Source organism: Vigna angularis, chromosome 5 (assembly GCF_016808095.1).
Source record: "Vigna angularis cultivar LongXiaoDou No.4 chromosome 5, ASM1680809v1, whole genome shotgun sequence".
Lineage (NCBI taxonomy): Eukaryota > Viridiplantae > Streptophyta > Magnoliopsida > Fabales > Fabaceae > Vigna > Vigna angularis.
The window spans coordinates 35,451,844-35,472,782 of NC_068974.1; the positions used below are offsets into that span (position 1 = coordinate 35,451,844).

The following is a 20,939-nucleotide window of genomic DNA, read 5'->3' on the forward strand; positions in this document are numbered from 1 at the left end:
TTTAGTTTATCAATTGCTTATAACACCTGAATATAATGCTGGAAAGTTTATAGCCACGTCAGCGCATAGTTAACTTTGTTTATGTCAATTTAACGGAAGAGACTTAATTCATACAATTTTTACAATTTTAGAATTCAATATATATACTTTTAAAACTGAATACTAAATTGAAAAAGCAACTCAACATAGAAACCAAGTAAGCAATTAAGCCTAAAAATAAAGTCTATCAAGTTATACACCTAAAATTGAAGTCTATATCCTAATGTGCTTCACTTATTTTCAAATAACCAAAGCCTATTAAAATATACACATAAAATTGAAAGCTATATCTAATAAGCTTCGATTCTCTCAGATAACCAAAACATATTAAGGTATATTCATGAAGTTGTTTTGAGAAGCAAAGCTTATTCTTCTTTTCACGTTTATAAATTTGAATTATTTTAAAAATTAAAATGTACTAGGCTTCGGTTGAGCCCGTCTTTTACTTTATTTTTTTAATTATTTTATGTTTCGATATTTTAGACAATCCAAATATATTATGAAAGTATAGGAGTTTGTTTAAACCGAAATCTAATGAAGTTCCTTTTTTTAATTTTGTCTTAGTGTGCTTTAGTAGGAGAATCAAAATATAATTTAAGTGAAAAATATCTGTGCACATAATAATTTCTGTCAAAATAGCTGTCAAAATAGCTGTCAAAATATAATTTCTGTGCACTAGTGTTAAGTGAAAAATAATTTAAATATTTTTAAATTAATATTAATGATTTAGTATTTAAATAATCTTTTATACATAATAATATAATTAAAATAATTTATCTTTAAAATTTAATAAATCCAAGTTACCTTATTCAAACCTTTTACACGCACACAATATTAGAAAATAGTTTTTAAGTCCAACTCAACTCCACAAAATCTGACAACAAATGGAATAAAAATGTTCAAAAATAAAAAGTGGTTTTTAAACCTAACTCAATCCCACGAAACCGAATAGTAAATTAAAATTTACACCCATTTATATATATTATAGATTGATCTTAAAACCGAATAATAAATTAAGATTTACATTCATATATATATATATATATATATATATATATATATATATATATATATATATATATATATATATATATATATATTATAAATTGACTTTATCTCTAGTGGAGACTTCTATATTTTTTTTTTTAAGAAAATATTTTGTTTCAATCGAATTTACTTTACAAAAGTGACTACGGAGTGTAAATGGGAAAAACAAACCTTTCTAATTCCTGGGAAGCATCCTACATCATCACAAGTCATAAATCGTTTTGTTTTTTATAAATTAAGACTTTATTATATATTTCTATATTTTATTTAATGAAATTCGGAACAAATCGGTTTTATTTTTTTAAAAATCATTTCAATAGTTTAAAAAGTATACAATTTTAGTTAGACTTAATGTTGAATGATTAAACACAGTTTTACAAATTAGTTACACTCACTGCTCGAATGATTACTTGTTTTATATAATTTTGGGTTTATCAATTAAAGTCATTTTGAGTCGAATTCACAATTTTCCACAAACCTTTTTTGGGTGTTTTCACCATGCATCTACAAGCATTTCATTCAGCACTTCCAAACTTTAAAAAAATTCTCATATTACCCTGTAATTAAAATGCTTTTAATATTTGAAAAATCAAGGGTTAAATATGTTTTTCGTCCCTTAAGTATCACACGTTTTTTGGTTTTAGTCTCTACTCAAAACTTTGATGGTTTTTAGTCCTTATAGTTTTGAAACTCTGAGTTTTAGTCCTTCAAATTGAACGGTGTTAAGTTTTAGTAGAGGTGGCAAACGGCGTTGCCACGTGAAATACCAGCTGCCCTCTTCTCTTTCTGCCACGTTCTTGATTGAAATCAAATTAACAATTAGGGTTCTTAATTGGGCAATTAGGGTTCTTAATTGGGGCAAAGTTAATTAGGGTTCTTAATTGGGGCAAAGTAAATTTTTTCAATTGGAGAAAATTTCACGAGCACCGGAACGACCACCGCAAGGAAACCTCGTTTCATCAAACGCCATATTTGAGCTGGGCTTTTTTTCTCCTAGCGAAAAAAGTGGAGGGAAATATCTGGGGATTTGGTATCACGGCTTGAAACAACAAACAGTGGTGTGGGTTGCCAACAGAGAAGATCCTGTTGCCGATTCCGGTGGAGTTTTTCGAATTGCGGAGGATGGAAATCTGGTGGTAGAAGATGCATTCAAAAGTCGCTGGTCTTCTGAACTTGGCCACGTCCTCAAACAGAACACTGCAGCTCCTAGATTCAGGGAATCTAGTACTAATACAAGATGACTCTGAAACGACACACCTGTGGCAAAGCTTTCAAAACCCAACAGACACTTTCTTTTCTTCTTCTAATTTCCTTTTCAGGTTGTTGTTCTTCAGATGTTGGGAAAATGATATTGAAAAGAACACCAACTCCAACCTTCAGTGTACCCAAGTTCTTTGCCCCCAGCTGCAGCCACGAAGAAGAACCCAACTTCTTCAAATCTCATTTATAAAAGATGACGAAGTGCTCTTGACTTAATCTCAGTTCAACACTTAAACATCCAACGTGGCAGAGAGTGAACAAAGCAGATCAGTGATCACGTGGCATCGCCGTTTGCCACAACCACTAAAACTTAACACCGTCCAATTTTAAGGACTAATAGTCAGAGTTTCAAAACAATAAGAACTAAAAACCATCAAAGTTCTGAGTAGGGACTAAAAACAAAATCATCTGATACTTAAGGGACTAAAAACATATTTAACCCAAAAATCAAAATATTAAGTTTGGTCAAAGATTTTTTTTTATTACAGCAGCAACAACAGTTGTCAGTGGTTCTCAGATATCATTTCTTCCTTCCTTTTGCTTTCCCCTTCTTCTCTTTTTCTTTTGCACAGAGCACGACTTCCTCTAGCTTTCCTCTTCCTTTATTTTTTTCTTTCATTGCTTCTTAGGCACACATCATACAACAATGTAAGCACACACTAAGAACCAACTAACGGAGAAGATTAAGAAATTTTGGAAGACAAGTGATTTATTGAGTTATACTCTCTTACTCCTCATCCACCAGTTTACCGGCACAGTCTCCATAGACACCGGCAAGAAAAGAGTCTCTCCATCATTCTGAGATCAACACAGAAAAAAATGTCTAAGCACCAGCAGCACACTTGAAGCGGGGTAAACCGAGTTCAAGAAAACATTGGGTATGTCAGCTAAAAACCACTCAACCTTTAACATTAATTTCATTATAGAATCACTAGTTGAAGACAAGTAACTCAGCCACTGAACATCAGAATTTACTAAAGACCTTATGAAAAGTTCTTCATGCTGGAGCATCTATAAATCAATACTTTTGCAACAAATGAAAAAGAAAAGAAAAATACAAACACAAAAAAATGAATCAGATCTCCATATCATATTAACATCCGACCATACCATTCTTGGATTTATATATCAGATACGAATCTTCACAACTTTAATTTTTCTAAAATATTTATATTAAATCTCAAATTCATAAAAATTAATTTTAACAATTATATATTATCTAATTAAACTCTAAATTCATAAAAAATAATTTATAATTTTAAACATAATTATAAACTAATAAATTAATTATATAAGTAATATAATAAAATTTTTATGTAAAATATTAAACATAAATCGGACGTGGATATCCGAGAATCATGGCATCGGATATCACACGATTGACACATAATCAATTTTTTTTTATTTTAAATTATTTTTATTAATTTTAATATATTTATATTCTAACATCCCAAAAATACAGCAATAAACTATATATTAGAATAATCACAATAATAATCCAGAATCAGTCTTACACTAGAGTCGAGCGTACGCTCATGGCCGAACGACCTTACAAAAAGGATTACAAAGTTAAATCCGTACAAGATAAGCAAACCTGACCGAACAGTTTACAAAAGAAAAATACCGAACGGTCAGATAAAAACAAAAGAGGGGGGTGACCGAACGATCACCTCACGATAACACTAATCATCTACTAGCCGAACGTTCCTACTACTCGTTCTTCACTTCCACTTCTATCAAATTTTCTTCTTCCAGCGCCTCTTCCAGCCGCTCGTCTCCTTCTGCTCACATCCACACGGATGATCATTGCAATGACAAGGACGGACGTACAAAACCAGACACAACAGGAAACGTAGGGTAAGCTTATGTAATTTAATTCATGCATAAACATACATTTCAAATAATCCAACACCAAATAAATTTCAACGAACGTATCATACAAAGCCTATCACTAGACTGACTGTCCGGACTGTATGAAATCTGCGTAGCTACAGGCGTTCGTGCACCCGGGTGATGTAGTAACTGAAATACTCTCATCAGTTGCCACCCGAGGTTAGTCCTATTCATCCAAAGTACCCCTAAGGATGGGACATCCTGTCGTTTCCACACATGACCTACCCTCCTCTACGTGAGGACGAGTACCCACGAAACATCAGGATGAACAGCCAGCATTAGCTTCCCACAATCATACTTTACAAATTCCAACATTCATCCATGAGTCGTTCCTCCCTGGAACGCTCGTTCAACTTCACATCATTTCATTCATATCACATTCTCTTCTTATTTCATTCATAATCATTCTCAATTCCATCTTTCATTACCAATCACTTTAGTTTCATCTTTCATTATCCATTATTTAAATTTCCTCTTTGACCAAAAGTTTATAAAAGGCACTAAATACCGAACGTTAATCCTCACTCAGAACGAGGACGAACACTAGAGACGATACGGATAGGTCTCCAATTCCATAACAGAATAAGACCAAGAGGTTTACTATCAGTTTGAGAGAGAAACCGAGTGTAATAGATATAGCAAGGAACGAATGAACCGAATGTTCATTACAAAGTAAATCAATTATATGAACTGACTCTTGATAACTCTGACCGAACGCTGAAAAGACCTCGCCAAAGGCTACGACTCTATGCTGAAACCAATCGATACAGACACTTCAAGATATTCCAATAAAAATACTTAGAAGAATTCTCATGAAGAAACCGAACGCTTATGAATGTTTAACTTATTTGATTTTACAATCAAGAAATCCGAATGCCAGTAAATGACCGAGCACGGTAGATAAGAAAATTCTATTGAAGTTAGACGAACGTTATTTTTGATCAAGATAGATTATATAAGGAAACAAGCACGAGCGCTTGGTGTAAGACCGAGCACTACTCAGTACGAGCGCTAGGTGTAAGACCGAGCACTACTAAACTTATAATAAAAGGTTTGGTAAATATATTAAGTTACTATTGAAGTGGTGTTTACGAACAACAATAATATACAATTACATATATATATATATATATATATATATATATATATATATATATATATATATATATATATATATATATATATATATATATATATATATATATATATATTGAGTTTATCACAGGATACCCAGATACAACTGTGCTTGGCCGAACGCTCAAGCATAGTATTACCACCCGAGGACGCTCGTCCTCAACTAGGATGCTCTCCAAATGAAAGAATCCCGTTTCAACTAGGTTCACCAGGAAAACCGAACGGTCAATGACCATTCAGTAACGAACGTACACTTTTATATGAGAAATGTCATACCAGACTTGTTTATTTTCAAACTCATTTCTTAACATATAGTTTCATAACTTTATACCTTTATATCATAATCAACTTTCATACTTCGTACAATCCATATCATATAAGTTTCATATTTTTCATACATCAGACATGGCAACCATCATATATCATATAGTCAAATATCACAATAATCATACTTCACTTCAATTTAGTAACTCAACGAACGTTCATTCATTCCATTCACATCAGTCATCATGCATCAAAATCATTCAATCAACTAAACGAACGTTCAAACATTTCAACAGCATACAAATTAAATTAAATAAGCTTCCCTTACCTCAGAACGTGAACGAACGTTTCCAGACTTGGACTCAGTTCGCTGAACTACGATCCTTTCTACCCTCAACGCTCAATGACTCTTCGATCCAAAGTAAAACAACAAACCAAACTCGTTCAGAATGAAACTAAGGGCTCATGCAACCAGAACTTGGTTTGCATGTTTATAAGAACGAACGGTTAAGTCAAGAAAAACTTACCCGTTCAGAATTTGAAACCAATCGGATCAAACTAAAGCTTGGAACGCCGGAAGTGATCCTACGGTGCCGGAATAATGATCGGAGGAGAGAAAGTGAGTATTTTCTCAGAGAGAAGATGAAGAAGACGTAGAGAGAAGGAGGAGAGAATGAGATTTTTCAGAAATCTGGAAAGGGGTGCATGCAGAGAGTGGGGTAGATTTTTCTGAAAATTCAAGTTTTGCTCCGCGCGTCAGAACGAACGTCCCCTCTTCAGTCGACACCTGTTTTTCACTAACTGAATTTCTGATCCTCTTCGCTTGACACCTGGCGTTCGTCATTTGAGTGTCGAGCCTCCCTCTTGACACGTGAATTCCACTAAGCGATACGTGCGTGGATTTTACTGGTTCTGACATATACAATTAAATTTATGTTAATTAAAAATTATATATTTACATTATAAATTCATACATAAATTTATAAATAATTATAAATTAATATAATAATAATTAAATATATAAAGAATATAATTTAAACCTATATTAAATATTTATCAGAATTGAAAAGTTGAAAAACGCTCCATAGGATGTCCATGTCTAATTTGGCACACATCGGATCTCAATAGCCGATAAACTCATTTTCGAATTATATGTTGTGTATTTCATGCAAGCAGATTAACACAGATAAAATCCTAACCTTTTTCGAAGCAATGCAACAACAATATCCCACCAACCAACGCAACCACCAACAACAGCAAGAAGAAGCATCCCAGACACTACCACGAAGCACTCCAACCGCACCAGGAACGCACCACCACACCACTCCGAAGCACCACTCCAAGCTACAGTAAAACACTCACAATTGGAAAAGGAAAACTTCAAATGGAATGGACAGAAAAAATATTAAGGAGGAGAAAAGATGATCAGAGATGCAATTCAAATGAGATGTTGGGTGTAGAGTTTCTTTATACAAATGAAAGGGGTGCAGTGCATGTTTTGTAATAAGGGAAAAATAGAGGTGCAGTCAGTGCTAGACACAGAAATAATCAATAAACATAAAATTAATAAATAATCACTTAATTAATTAGGGATATTGTAGGAAATTGAAGGTGCAGGGTGAAAGACCCACCTTTTTTTTTCTTGTTTCTTTGCATTTGTTTGAAACTTTCTAGTAGCCGACCTTTGACCTATCATTTGTCCTTTCTTCCCAAGTAATCCCCAAAATCTTGCACAAGATTTGTGTGGTGATCAAAGTTCAATCGGATAACATTTTTATTTCAAACCCTAACAAAGGGTTTAATTTAGATTAAATGTTATGCTTCTTCACGGAAATGAACTTTGTTTCTTTCAGAGACCAAACGCAACACAAACATAAACACAAACACTTTGGTGGCAGTTTCAAGTTGTGATTCATAGCATAGTTGGATTTAAGGCCACAACATGCATTATTCGTCACAGCTATGTGATTATCACGATTACGATATTCCCACTAAAGTTGAAGAAAAGCACACGTAACCATTTGAATGAGATTAAGTACTAAATGACAAGAAGTAGTAATATGACAGGCATTAATAATTGGGACGAAAATGCACCAACCAATGTGACTGATTTGCAGCCATTCATCCATTACCAGTGTTTGAAAAGCACGAGAAAAGGGCTAATTAAAAGAAAACGAAAGAAGGAGCCCACTGTAGAACAATGATGCGTCAATAATACAACGTCCTCGTCACCCTCTAAACTTTCTTAGTTCCACAACTAGTGGTAGTAATCATATCGCAACAAAGATCAACCCACTTTTATTATTATCTCATTATAATTTGTAATGATGGTTAACAAAAGCAAATGGTAATAATCTAGATTAATCTTCTGTCTAAGCCATCATTACCCTAGTGGGACCAAATGCATTATTTTCCTTTTCCCCTACCTAGTTAAGATTTTTATGTTGCTCTCTTTGCCTCTGCTCTGACTTCAGCTACTACCTACTACACCAAAGTTCATTGCTTCCATTTTATTCTCTCTTGTCTATAAGCTTATATAACTATATGCAAGCAAAGAAATTAACTACTAGGAAAATAACCATGAAAGGAATTGATTTGTTATGTTCTCCCTCAGCTTCCACAGCTGTTACTTCTAGCATGCACCATCGTTCTACGGCGCGTGGAAGAACAAAAAGCTACGACCATGATGGAAGGAAAAGCCAACTCTGTGTACCTTGTTCATCCCAATTGCCCTTAACTCCTAAGCCTCAGTCGGAGAAGCACAGAAAGAGCTCGGCTGATAAGGGTAACAGTGACACGCGTAGAAAAAGTTCTGTTGATGTTAATGACCTATATACTCATGCCAGTGCTGAGCGTTCATCCAGAAGATATCTCCTTGCTGACGCGCCATTCATTGAGTGGGTATCAGAGTCTAATAAATTCACACAAATGGTTCCTTCTCAACATGATGTCGAAGACAGGCCCATGGTTATCAAAAGAAACCATGCTCCTACTCTTCGCTCCTCTTCTTCAGCTCGCTCCAAGGACCAGGTTTTTCTTTTCTTTTCCAACCTTTGTTTCTTTTTTCTCAAAATGATACTCACCAGTTACCACTTTTTCTGAAACCTTTATCAGGTCGTGGTTTTGAGGGTGTCGTTGCATTGCAAGGCCTGCGAAGGAAAAGTTAGAAAACATATTTCAAAAATGGAAGGTGAGTCTGGTTAATCCATACTTAGTTTAGGAGTTTACGTAGCAGTATCGTTACTCCGGTATAGTTGAATTTTATGTTCTTTGTAAACATTAAAGTTTGATGTTTATGGTAATGCTACTATAATCATTTATATAAACTAATCTTGCATGAAAGAAAGAGTGATTTGTTGAGAATATTATATGGGTTTGTAGGAGTGACATCATTCAGCATAGAAATGGAGACAAAGAAAGTGACGATAATCGGAGACGTGACACCAATGGGGGTACTGGCGAGTGTATCCAAGGTGAAGAATGCACAACTTTGGCCATCTCTCTAGACTTGAATCTGATACACCTTTGGGGTGTGCGTGTTTGTATGATTAGAATTTGGATAACTTGTGAAGCACTAGAAAGTGTGTTGTAAATGAACATTTTTCCTTTAGTTGTTTACTTGTTGTGGTGAGTGAAGTGGTACAACTGACAATTCTTAATTGGTCATCTGGTGTGTTTCACGACCAAATGTTCACTCTTCCTCACTGCAGCCTAAATCAAAACACACAGCTGCTTAGGAGACAACGTCTGGCAAACTTTTGAAAGAAGAAAAGGGTAACGTGTATAGCTTTAAAATGTAGCCGTGCGCCTAAGACCCACGTTATCTCTTGTTCCTGCTCGTGGGGTTAACTAGTATATATAAATGAAGTAAGTATGTGTTGGTAGAAAGTAAAGAAATTGAAAATAATTGTGATTGCAAACCATTTTGAAGCTAAACAAGCTCATTCAGTGTATAAAGAGAGAAGGACATATGAGAAACCTTGAGGCTAAGCACTTGGAAAGCAATAATGGGTATACGTTTGTCCAAGCACTTGGAATGCACTTTGTTGGGGACACAAGTAACAGGGTAATGCATGCCAGACAGTGGTAGCAGAGAGCACTGAAGACCAGCCTGGTCTGTTTGGAAGCATTCTCTTTGGAAAACTAATGGTTCTAAGGTTTTCTTTTTGAGCTTCTGAAAGCACTTAGAGTTGGTTAATGTGACATGATGCAGGTCCCGTTGTTGAAGGGTTCGGTTTGCTTTTGTTGTTTTTGTTAACATTGTACATTCTATATTCCCTACAAGTAACCTAATCATGAGAGCATAGTCCACTTTTATGGTTGCCTAGTCTTGCTCAAATTTGACATGGTCCGGTGTTTTTATCTTCCTTTTGCTTGATCTACTTTCTCAAACCAATTCATCAGACAAAAGGTACCCTGTAGAAGCCACTAGATTTCTATTTATCGCTAGTTTTACTTTCCTCCTCGTGTTGTTTCTTTGCTTCAATTTGTTTTACTAAATTCTGTGTAACCGACGAACACAATAACTTATTATTATATAGTTGGATTCTCAACACTCTCTTTAGAGTTCTTTTTACATACACTCTTCTAGTATTCTTTATCTGTGAACACTATTGTTTTAAATTTGAAAAAATTAAAAAAAATAGGATAATTTATCCTGTAAATTATAAAAAGAATAATTAAATTAAAATTTACATATTAAAGATAAGTTGTAATGAGTCCTCACTATAAAATTTTCATAAGTTTTGATGGCTGATTCGTAAGTGAAGTCCGTGTGACTCAACAATTTTTTTTAATATATGTTAAACTAAAGTTGTCATAAGTCACAACAACTTGAATTCAATTGAAAGTTGTTATCCGATAACATCTTATAAATTGAAAATTGTCACAATTTCTAACGAATTTCTTTTATTGTATTTATAAAAAATTCTCATAAGTCAATTTTACTTTTTCAGAATTTTATGAAGAGCTCATCAAAATTAACTATGACTTCAATTGGAAATTCATCAATACTTTTGATGACTCATTCTTAATCTGTAAATTTTAAATCAATTATCACATTTTTAATTTACGGATAAACAACTCCATTTTTGAAAATTTTGCTTAAATTTTTTCTCGCTTTAAATAGATTGTATATCTAACCATGTGTGCTTTTCGCAGAATACATACTAAATAATTTGTTTGAATTTCAAGACCTAAAAAACATTATTTATGTGTATAGCAAAATGGTTCGACGAAAGAAATTTTTTACAGCGGAACGAGTTAGTGAACCCATTGAGCTTATACATGATTGAAATGAATAAATCTTAACAATTTTATAATAATAAGTAAGTTGTACAATTTTGTGACGTAAAAGTTGTGTTTTATATTCAAAATCTTCAGTGGTGTTTGACAACAATTACTTTTGTATTCATGGCAAAGTCGTGTGATATAATTTTAAGATAATGTTTTTAATTAATTGTTTTCGTTACATGATAGAAACACTGAGTGTCTCTAAACAAAGTTGTAGGTTCAAACAGTCCACCGCCATCTCTGTCCCCTAAAGCTGTCGCACACTCCATTCTATAGTTTCCAAGCATTCTGCAGTAGTAGTATCATAGTAAAAGCAAACACTAAAGATAACGTTAAAAATAATTGTATATACAATGAACTGAATTAAAAGTTTTTGTCTAAATCTGATTAAAAATGAATGTCTCATCTCGATAAAAAGAAAAATATTTAAATAATTTATCGTTACACTTGCTAGAGAAATTTTCAGTGATTTCTGCAACTTCTATATTCCAAAAATAAGAATAGGCTCGATAAAAGAAAAGGTGAAATTGGAATACATGCATGATTTGGGTAGTACCACTATTGTAGAGGCCTACCACAATGGTTAAAAACTTCTTTCCACTACGATTCTAAAACCATCGTTGAATAAGTCTTCATTAAAAGTAGTTCTCAAACAACAACAGTTATATTTAACTGTCATTATATTGCTAAAATTGTAATGACGATTAAATTCAACGGTTATTAAAAGTTCAAGATAATGATGATGCTCAGACCGTTTTCAGATTTTAATTTGAATAAAAAAAAGTAATGAAAGAGCTTTATAACAACAATTTTATCTATAAACCCAATCAAAAATTAAAAAAATAATAATAATACTGTAAATGGACTTTGAATTGAAACTTTGTGACAAATGTAAATCGTACAATACTGTAAAGTGTAAGTATTTTGTTGAATTTTATAGAGATTTTTCAAAAGATATTTTGTAACATCCCAAAATTATACCGTCATCAACTATATACTTAGAATAATCACATATATTAATAATTCAAAACAGTTTTAAAACAAAGGGAACGACAATAACGAAAGTGGCCGAACGGCCTTTCATGCACATAATTTAACGAGCGTTCACAAAATAAAAGAGGACGAACGGTTTACAAAAACTACTACCGAACGTCCTAATATTTACACAATCAAAAAGAGCGCTCACTCACAGCCGCTCGCCATTCAACTACTATATCTAAAAACCGAACGCCCTTACTGTTCGGCCTTCACTTCTACTTCTACGAGATTGACGTCCTCCAAATTTTCTTCTTCCAGTGTTTCTTCAAGTAACGCCTCTCCATCTGCTCACATCCACAAGGATGATCATTGCATAGACAAGACGAAAGTTCATGGACGAACAACAACACAAGGAAATAACACAGGGTAAGCTTATTGAATTTAATTCAAGCCAAAACATACATTTCATACATATCAAATATATCAAATGAATCATAACACATACATTCAATTCATCCATAACTCAATCAAAATCCTGATACTAGACCGACTGTCCGGACTGTATGAATTCTGTGTAGCTACGACGTCCGTGCACCCAGGTGGGATAGCTGTAATACTCGTCAGCAGCCACCTGAGATAAGTCCGTTCTGTCCAAGTTACAGTTATGGACTAAGACCTCCTGCCATTCCCACGCATGACATACTCCTCTCTACTTGAGAACGAGCACTCACGGAATATCAGGATGACCCGCCAGCTAAGCTTGCCACATTCATACTTTACAATCTAAATTTCCAACCAAGAGTCGTTCCTCCCTGGAACGCTCGTTCAAATTCCACAATCATAATTTCCTCTCTTACACCATTCGCACATCTTAATCTTTCCTCTTATTCACACTTTCATTCTTAGTCCCACTTCCATAAAAAGACGAACGTCCAGCCCTCTTTGTAATAGAGGACGAACGTCAATAGATCGATTGGACGAACGCTATTCAAATCAGGACGAACGCTATTTCAATTCAGGACGGACACTATTTCGATTCAGGACGGACGCTATTTCGATTCAGGACGGACGCTATTTCGATTCAGGACAGACGCTATTTCAAGTCAGGACGGACGCTATTTCGATGCAGGACGAACGCTATTACCGCTCGTTTGATAATTACGGAAAGAACGAGCGTTCGGTGTAAGACCGAGCGCTACTTATTATTTACACTTTTTGGACGAGCGTTCGGTCTGAGACCGAGCGCCACTTAGAACGTACGCTTTTAAGTCTGAACTTTATTCACTGATTCAAAATCATAGAAATTTGGAATTTACATAAGATGGGATAATGAAAGTTTATGTTCTAATAATTTGATCAAGAGTTCAAAGGTATATTTTCAGGCTTCTCAAATTCTTACAAACACTCCTGATGTTCACGTTCGGCCGAGCGCTCAAACGTAAAGCTAGATAAAAGAGGGCGTTCGTCCTAAAAAGGAAATCCTTTCCAAATGAAATGGTTCGACTACTTCAAGGAATTTACTATGAATACCGAACGGTCAATGACCGTTTCGCTAATGAACGTTCATTTTTCATATTCAATTTCAACATACAGTAACCATATTTTTCAATACAAATTCTCATACATTTCCTAAATCAGATCATAGTATAGTTCATAATTCTCATGCAAAATCTCATCATCAAAAATCATATAGTAAAATCTGATACTATAATACATACTCAATAATATTCACAGAACATGCATCCAACACATTATACATCACAGATCATTCATGCAACACAGCATAACTCAAGAATGAAATTTAATAAGCTTCCCTTACCCGGATTGTGCGTTCGTTCTACGGAAGGAAAACCAGATTCCAGTACACCCTTCTACCCTTAACGTTCAACCCAAAACTCCTTAAGCTAAAATCACAGAAAACCAATATTGGTTCAGAGAAGGTGCATGCAAATTCAGAACGAGGCTTGCATGTAGCTAAGGAAGAACAATGAAGAGTCTGAAACTTACCCGTTTCAGAATCCAAAACCGATCGGTTCCAGACGAAGCTCACGGTGCAGGGATCGTTCTCACGGTGCTGAAACGTGAACGGAGCAGAGAATGGTGAGTTGTGGAAGAGAGAAGAAGAAGAGTTCTAGAGAGAAGAGGGAGAATTGAGATTCAGAAATCCTGGGGAAGAAGATGAAGTGTGCAGAGAAAGAGGAAGAGTTTTCCAGAAATCAATTTTCTCTTCTCAGGCAGGACGTGCGTCCATTCTTCTGCTGCCACACGTCTTCCATTAACGTTTTGGAACGTTCCAAAAATGACATCTGGTCGTCGCATGCAAGTGAGTACGTGCGTGTCGTTAATGGCACTGAACACGTGTCCCGGGCATTAATGGAAGCAGAGTGGTGATTCAGCAGTGAATTTAATGGACGTGACATATTTACATATATTGAATTTAAATTGATATTATTTTAAATTATTTTATTTTTCATCATTTATTTGGATAAGTAAATTTAAATTTGATTTTTTTTATTCAGATGAGATATTTCAATTATTAATACATACAATTATTTAAATGAAAAACATTCGTAATTAATGTTGCTGAAATTTTTTCAGTCAACGTTTAAAAAAATTAAAACAAACTATTGATAAATAATAATATTTGTGTTGATATTAAAAAAAATGAAAAATTTTAATTGATACTGAGTATTAAATATAGTAATTTATAATAATAACAAAAATAATTCAAAAAAATTAAATAAGAATAAATATAAAGATTAATAAGAAAAATTCTAATCGTCATTTGTCGAAAAATAATGATCCTATCAATGTTTTTATTTTATTCACATCGAAGACTCTCATACCAAAATCGAACTAGCATAGTTTAGGTGTTTGAAAATGTGAAATATTTAAAATTGTTACCATTTAAATGGTATTTGAAATTGTCTAATTTTATGTAATCCAACTAATTTCATAAAAATTTTGAATTTCAATGTCTTTTGAATCCAAACAACATATATAATTTACTTCATATTTTCTATACTGATGAATTATTCTCTTAAAGTTTTCGTCCAAACACGAAAGAATAGTGAACACGAAGAGAATGGAAGTAAATTTAAAACATAGTGTTTCTGCTGAAATGGAATGAGGATCTCGCTGAACGTCCTCTTGTCGCTGCCGAACATCTCCAGCCTTATCTTTGATCGGTCTGGTAATCCTGCGTACTGAGCGTTTTGCTTCTCCTAGCTCCAGTTAACCCCGCTGAACGTCCTCTTATTGTTGCCGAACATCTCCAGCCTTTGATCTTTGATCGGTCTGGTAATCCTGCGTACCGAGCGTTCTGCTTCTCCTAGCTCCAGTTAACCGAACATGGAAAGGGGGGTGACGAAGACACTCCGACGCTCAAGTCTGAAATTTTCTCTGTAGGTGTTTTATGATTAAGTAATGAGTAAAAACATGAGTTTACCTCGAACTTAAACCCTTAATTATACAGTTTAAAAGAATCTGATCAATTAATTTACCTCTTAATGGTCATTAATGCAAACCTTAACTGTTTAACAATAGTCGTTATCACATTTATTGTGCCTTAACTCTACTCAACGGTTGTCGGAACCGAACGACTTAGAGGCTTTCTCCTGCACGTTGACCGTTCGATTCCTTAGGGTCGTATATCATTCGATCGATCGGTCGGCCGGCCATGAGCCCAAAGTAACTCAGAGGTTCTTCTGTACCTTTACCGTTCAGTCGGCCATGAATCCAAAATAACTTAGAGACTCTTCTACACCTTTACCGTTCGGTCGGCCATGAGCCCTTAGTAACACATAGGATTAAAGAAAATTATAAAGATAAAATGTTTCAAATGTAAACAAATTTTTCTAAAAAAACTGATGCATAAAACACTAATATGTGAATAACTTAAAAGGTTAAGATAATTCTAAATATGAAAAGAAGAAGTATCAACAAATTTCAATAATGTTTGAAGAAATTGTATAAATTACAAAGAAAACTTAACCAATAAAGGGGATGATGCGAGAAATGCAAATGCAAGGAAGTGTGGAAGAAGAGACTTTAAGAAGGGACATGTGTAAAAATGTGAGATTATGTAGAGAGAACGTTTTATTAAAGGATTTTGTTATGTAAGAGGGACATTAATTTGGTATGAACCCCTTTTTTGCTTTCTCTTCTCTACTGACTTCTCTTCTCTCTGAAACAGAATCAATCCCATTCACTCCTATTCTTCTTCTTCATGTGGAACCATATATCTCAGGGGAATACCTAATTCAATAGCGTTTGATTCTTTCTGTTGCAATTTATTTGTTGTTTTCTTGTTCATGTTATAAGTCACACATATTATAAAACTGGTTGAAATCTGTTATAAATAATATCTCCTATTTCAACTTATAAACAAAAATAATTATTGAAAATCTCATGTTAACTAAAAATAAAATTAATTTAAAATATATAAATATATATAAACCTTCTTTTATAAGTCAATTTTATAGGATCGAATTGAATTAGATTTAAAATTTATTTTTAAATATAAATATGTGAATTGAATTAGATTTAAAATTTATTTTTTAAATGTAAATGTGTTAAAGTGTTCAGAATTAAAATTATATATTTTTTTATTTATAGACATCTCAATATTTGTTTTCTAGAGATCCAGAACAAGAAACCTTCCAATATTACCATGTGAATGTCCACTTGTTACCTTCTTTAAAGAAACAAGTCTTTGTAATCTTTTTTCTCCATCTCAATCATCCAATTCAGTTAGCGACATTATCTTTATTTTCTTTGACTTATGAAGATTTTGAGCCTACTAACCTAATATTTTTTTATACTTGCAAGTAATTACGCAACCTACGATAAATTCTCCCAAACACTTGTATTAGCTCTTTAACAATGATTTAAATCTAATATTAAGATTCAATTTATATAAAAAATTTAAAACTATAAATTTATCAATCTTTTACATTATATATGATGACATTGAACTTATTTTTATTTGATATAAAACTAATTACATTCACACTTAAAATCTAAATGAGACCTAGACTTAATTAAGAATTAACATTACTCTTTATTAATACTTTAAAACAATAAAATAGTAAATATTCAATTTTATATTTTTATATGATGTTCTACTCTCGTTTCTATACCACGTAAGTCTTAGATTCATATAGTTATAATATTAAGAATAAGTAATCTTAAGAATCAGTATTGCAAAAATACAAATGTCACTTTCCTATTATAATTTTCATATTTAAGTAATTTTGAATATGAAAATGATGAAAGGGCATTATGGACATTGATTATGAATTAATTAGTAGAGTATTCTCGTCCACATGCAGCAGTGCACCCTACCATTTTACCCAAAACGTGCATGCAGACAGACAAGTACTCTGTCTGAGAAGAAGAAGGTTGAACAATGTAACACTGCTTGATCTGGAAAGTGCTTCTTTCTCAACGATCAGATTTTTAATTTCGTGATGGAAATTCATACACCAACACGTATTCCTGTGCTGTACAATAGGGTATCCAATGCCCCAAGACTGCATCAAGTTCGACCACGTAACACCATCATCACATCACATACCCATCATACCAAAAACACATTTCCATCGCAAGTTCATTAAACATTGTTTCTATCAATGTTTTCGATGTATTATTTGTTTTGAAATTTAAGGAAGGGAGTGTTTATAAAACTGAATTAGATCAAGAAGCAGCTTTCAACCCTCTGAAAAAACAGAAAAAATCACATCCATACAGCTAGCTACCACTTCCACACAGCATCGTTTGAAGTTTCATTTTTTCTATGATTCATTTTGTCGGTACATCGCACATCCTCTTAACTATAAATACACCTACCGACTTATGATCACACACACACAGCTAAAATCTCTCTCAGCTCAACCTTTTCAACTCTAAGAACACACCATAGCTTACCCTTAACGTTTTTGCAGAATCCTTCTGAAATTACAGAGCCAAAATGAACAAAGACCAAAGACCAAAGAAAAGGTGAAGCTTTAAGAATGTTCAGTTATTGGAGATCCAGGAGAATGTCCGGGTCGAGATCCGGCAATGAGAAGGCCTTGGTTGATTCCGAAATCTATTACATACGTGGACTCTCCCGGCGGTGGCAAAAGCTTCTGAAATTGTCTGGTTGGCGGTGAAGTGCGCCGATTTCATCAAAATACCGGCATGACTCCATCAAACAGTTTGCAACACGTTCAGCCGAAATCTGTAGCAACATGTTTCACTAAATTTAGCAGAGCATAGGGTACGTTGATGAATTCAAACATAGACATTGGAGTTGAACATTCCTAAAGAAACATTTTCATGAATACTTCAGTATATTTCTTATTAGTTTTGTATTTTATGTATAAGATTTTTTATTTTTTTTAATTCAATTAAGTTCTTGTTTCTTTTCAAAAAATCCTTAAGTTAAATTGGCCTAACATACACGTGTCAACATCTGAATTATTTCTTATCTTAAAATCCCTTTATTTTCTTTTTATTTACTTTTTTCTCTTCTATCTTCCTTCACCTCCTTCTTTTCCCTCTACCTCCTATCGTATAGTGTGATCAAATTTAATGTAAGTATATAAAAGTAAATGAGATTACCGGTATTACAAGAATGAAACTTGTTTAAATTTCCTTACGTCATTGATTTGTTTAATTAATTATTAGATAAACAAATCCTACTTAGTCTCTTAAATTTAGTAAGTTTAATTAATTTTATTCTCTAAATATAAAAATAATTTTTAATATTGTGATTTGAAAAATAAATAAAGTTTTTGTTTTAGTCCTATCTAAAACCGGTTAAGATGAATACTTTAAAAAAAAAATTTAAGAGTATTTAATAATAAAACTATACAAAATAAAACTAAAGTAGGTTATCACGAAACTATCTCATTGTTTCAGTTATTCTTTATGGTCTTTCTTTTTTTGCTTTACACACCATCAATTTACTCACTTAGAACCTAATCATAGAAAAATAGAAGCTTCTGATGACTTTTGAAAAAAATTGAAGATGAAAAATAAAATACAATGATACTCATAGACTTTTTGTGTGAAAGATACTTGTTTTATTTATTTTTATATCTATCCATTTTCTACTTAAAGAACAGCAATGCTGATCATTAAGTTTTCACCAACCAGCCACACCTAAATTTTTGCGCATCATTCATGCACCAAAACAACACTAAATCAAATTTTTGAGAAGTTTGCTTAATAACATCATCCTCTTGAGTAATTTCAAAAGTTGAGTTGTCTTCTTCGTATGATATTTAAGTAACTAAATTATTCTTCATTGTATCTAACTTTATATACCAAGTGCTCAAACTCTCATTTCGAGCACAAAAATGTGAAAAAATAATAATAATCATGAACTCACTTATTTTCACAAAAAAATAAGGGTAGTTTATTGTAAAAATAAAATAAAAATTTTGAAAAAGATATGATAATATAAGTAATTACAATCCTTATCCATTATTACTATTAATAAAATGTCAAATTCTAAAAATGAATTTGCTTTTTTAAAATACTCTTCATTGAAATAAAAAGAATTTAAAGAAGAAGGTAAAAGAAAAAGAACAGCCACACAATAAGAAAATCCATATAAATTTTAGTGATTTAAAATAATTAATCATGACTAATTTAGATATAAACTTATAAACTAAAAATTATTAATAATTAAAATCATTTCAAAAACCTATAATTGATCTCTAAATTAATAACTAAAATCATTTTTATTATGAATTGGTCACTAATTAGAAATTGATCTCTAATTAGAAAATAAATTTTAAATTTATTTTTATACATATTTCTAATCATTGAAATTCATCATTATTTAAGAATTTTTTTTGATGAATTTTGATCTCATAAATTACACTCTTAGTGAATTCAACCTATTAAAAATAAACTGAGTTTAACCTAACTTGTCACGGGTTGCCAATGGGCTAGTCAATCCATTTTTTCCCCTAAATTTAATTCAAAATAGTAAAAAAAAAAGAATTGTGGTACTTTGATATAACAAGACAACAAATTACGTTCATTTGATACAGTTAAACAATAATATTTTAATTATATTATTTTTTTAATTTAAAATTGTACATTATTTTTTTAATTTAAAATTGTACCATGTGGCCCGGATGGCCACACAGACACCCCATCACTAAGTCATTTCGGACGGTCCTAGAGAGCAGAAATGTGCTAGTGACTGAACGCAACAAAATCATTGAGCAAGGCTAGAGGACAATACGTAGAATGTATGATTCTAGTCAATAATTAGGTTTTCCTACAAAGGTTAAAGCAATAGGTAATTAAGGGTATTGGGTTAAGATTGAGTCATGATTAAGATTTTACTAATTTTACGAAAATTATAAATAGGAGCGAAAGGTAAGAGGTAGTTGTTCGCATTTACTGCATATTTATTACTGTTACATTGAATTCCTATCAAAAAACCTTTGGCAGGTACACCTCCAAGACTAGAAGAACAAATACCGGACGGTCCTTCAGAAAAAATTGTATAAGTGTTAACGACTTCACCTCACATCCGAAACAAAAATCATAATATACATTATTATATTATTAAAAGTAGTGTCATATAAATGTTTATTTTTAATCCGTGTCAAACTACATTTTTTCAAGAAAAAAAATAGTTCACAACAATTAAGTACCTGAGCATCATAACAGTATCCATTTTCTGGTTTATAGCGAAATAAAATGTTCAGAAATAAATAGTTACTTATTAGATGGAAGCATCATAACATGATTTTTCTTCTCAAAAAAGTTGTAAAAAGAGTAAATCAATAACTACATGTGTGCCTGCACATGGCTTTTCAACTTCTTATGGTATTTTCTTTTTCCATAGGTCCGAGGTTTAGTCAAACAAATTAAAGCAGAGAAACAGCTCGAAGAGGAAAGTAAAACTAGTGATAAATAGAATTCTGGTGCCACCTTTTGTCTCATGAATTGGTTTGAGAAAGAAGATAAAGCAAAAGGAAGATAGAACACCGGACCACGTCAAATTTGAGAAAGACTAGGCA

At 32.8% G+C, this 20,939-nt stretch overlaps 1 protein-coding gene and 1 long non-coding RNA gene across 4 annotated transcripts; one reads left to right on the forward strand and one right to left on the reverse strand.

Moving 5' to 3' along the window:
* Positions 1-2,843: 2,843 nt before the first annotated feature.
* LOC128196819 (uncharacterized) lies at positions 2,844-7,157 on the reverse strand. Of its 2 annotated transcripts, none has more exons than XR_008249215.1 (4): positions 6,837-7,157; positions 6,165-6,549; positions 5,966-6,046; positions 2,844-3,144 (listed from the first exon to the last, which is right to left on the reverse strand). It is a non-coding gene; the product is annotated as an uncharacterized LOC128196819 (long non-coding RNA). The 2 variants fall into 2 exon arrangements; XR_008249214.1 differs by lacking the exon at positions 2,844-3,144 and adding an exon at positions 3,851-4,127.
* Positions 7,158-8,091: 934 nt separating this feature from the next.
* Positions 8,092-10,192, forward strand: LOC108323445 (protein SODIUM POTASSIUM ROOT DEFECTIVE 3). Of its 2 annotated transcripts, XM_052878571.1 has the most exons (4): positions 8,092-8,667; positions 8,752-8,827; positions 9,019-9,110; positions 9,348-10,192. In XM_052878571.1, exons 1-4 carry the CDS (start codon positions 8,182-8,184, stop codon positions 9,372-9,374), a joined length of 681 nt encoding a protein of 226 aa, XP_052734531.1. In that variant the 5' UTR covers positions 8,092-8,181; the 3' UTR covers positions 9,375-10,192. The 2 variants fall into 2 exon arrangements, with proteins under 2 accessions (XP_052734531.1, XP_052734530.1); XM_052878570.1 differs by having other exon boundaries at positions 8,095-8,667; positions 9,019-10,192.
* Positions 10,193-20,939: the final 10,747 nt, after the last annotated feature.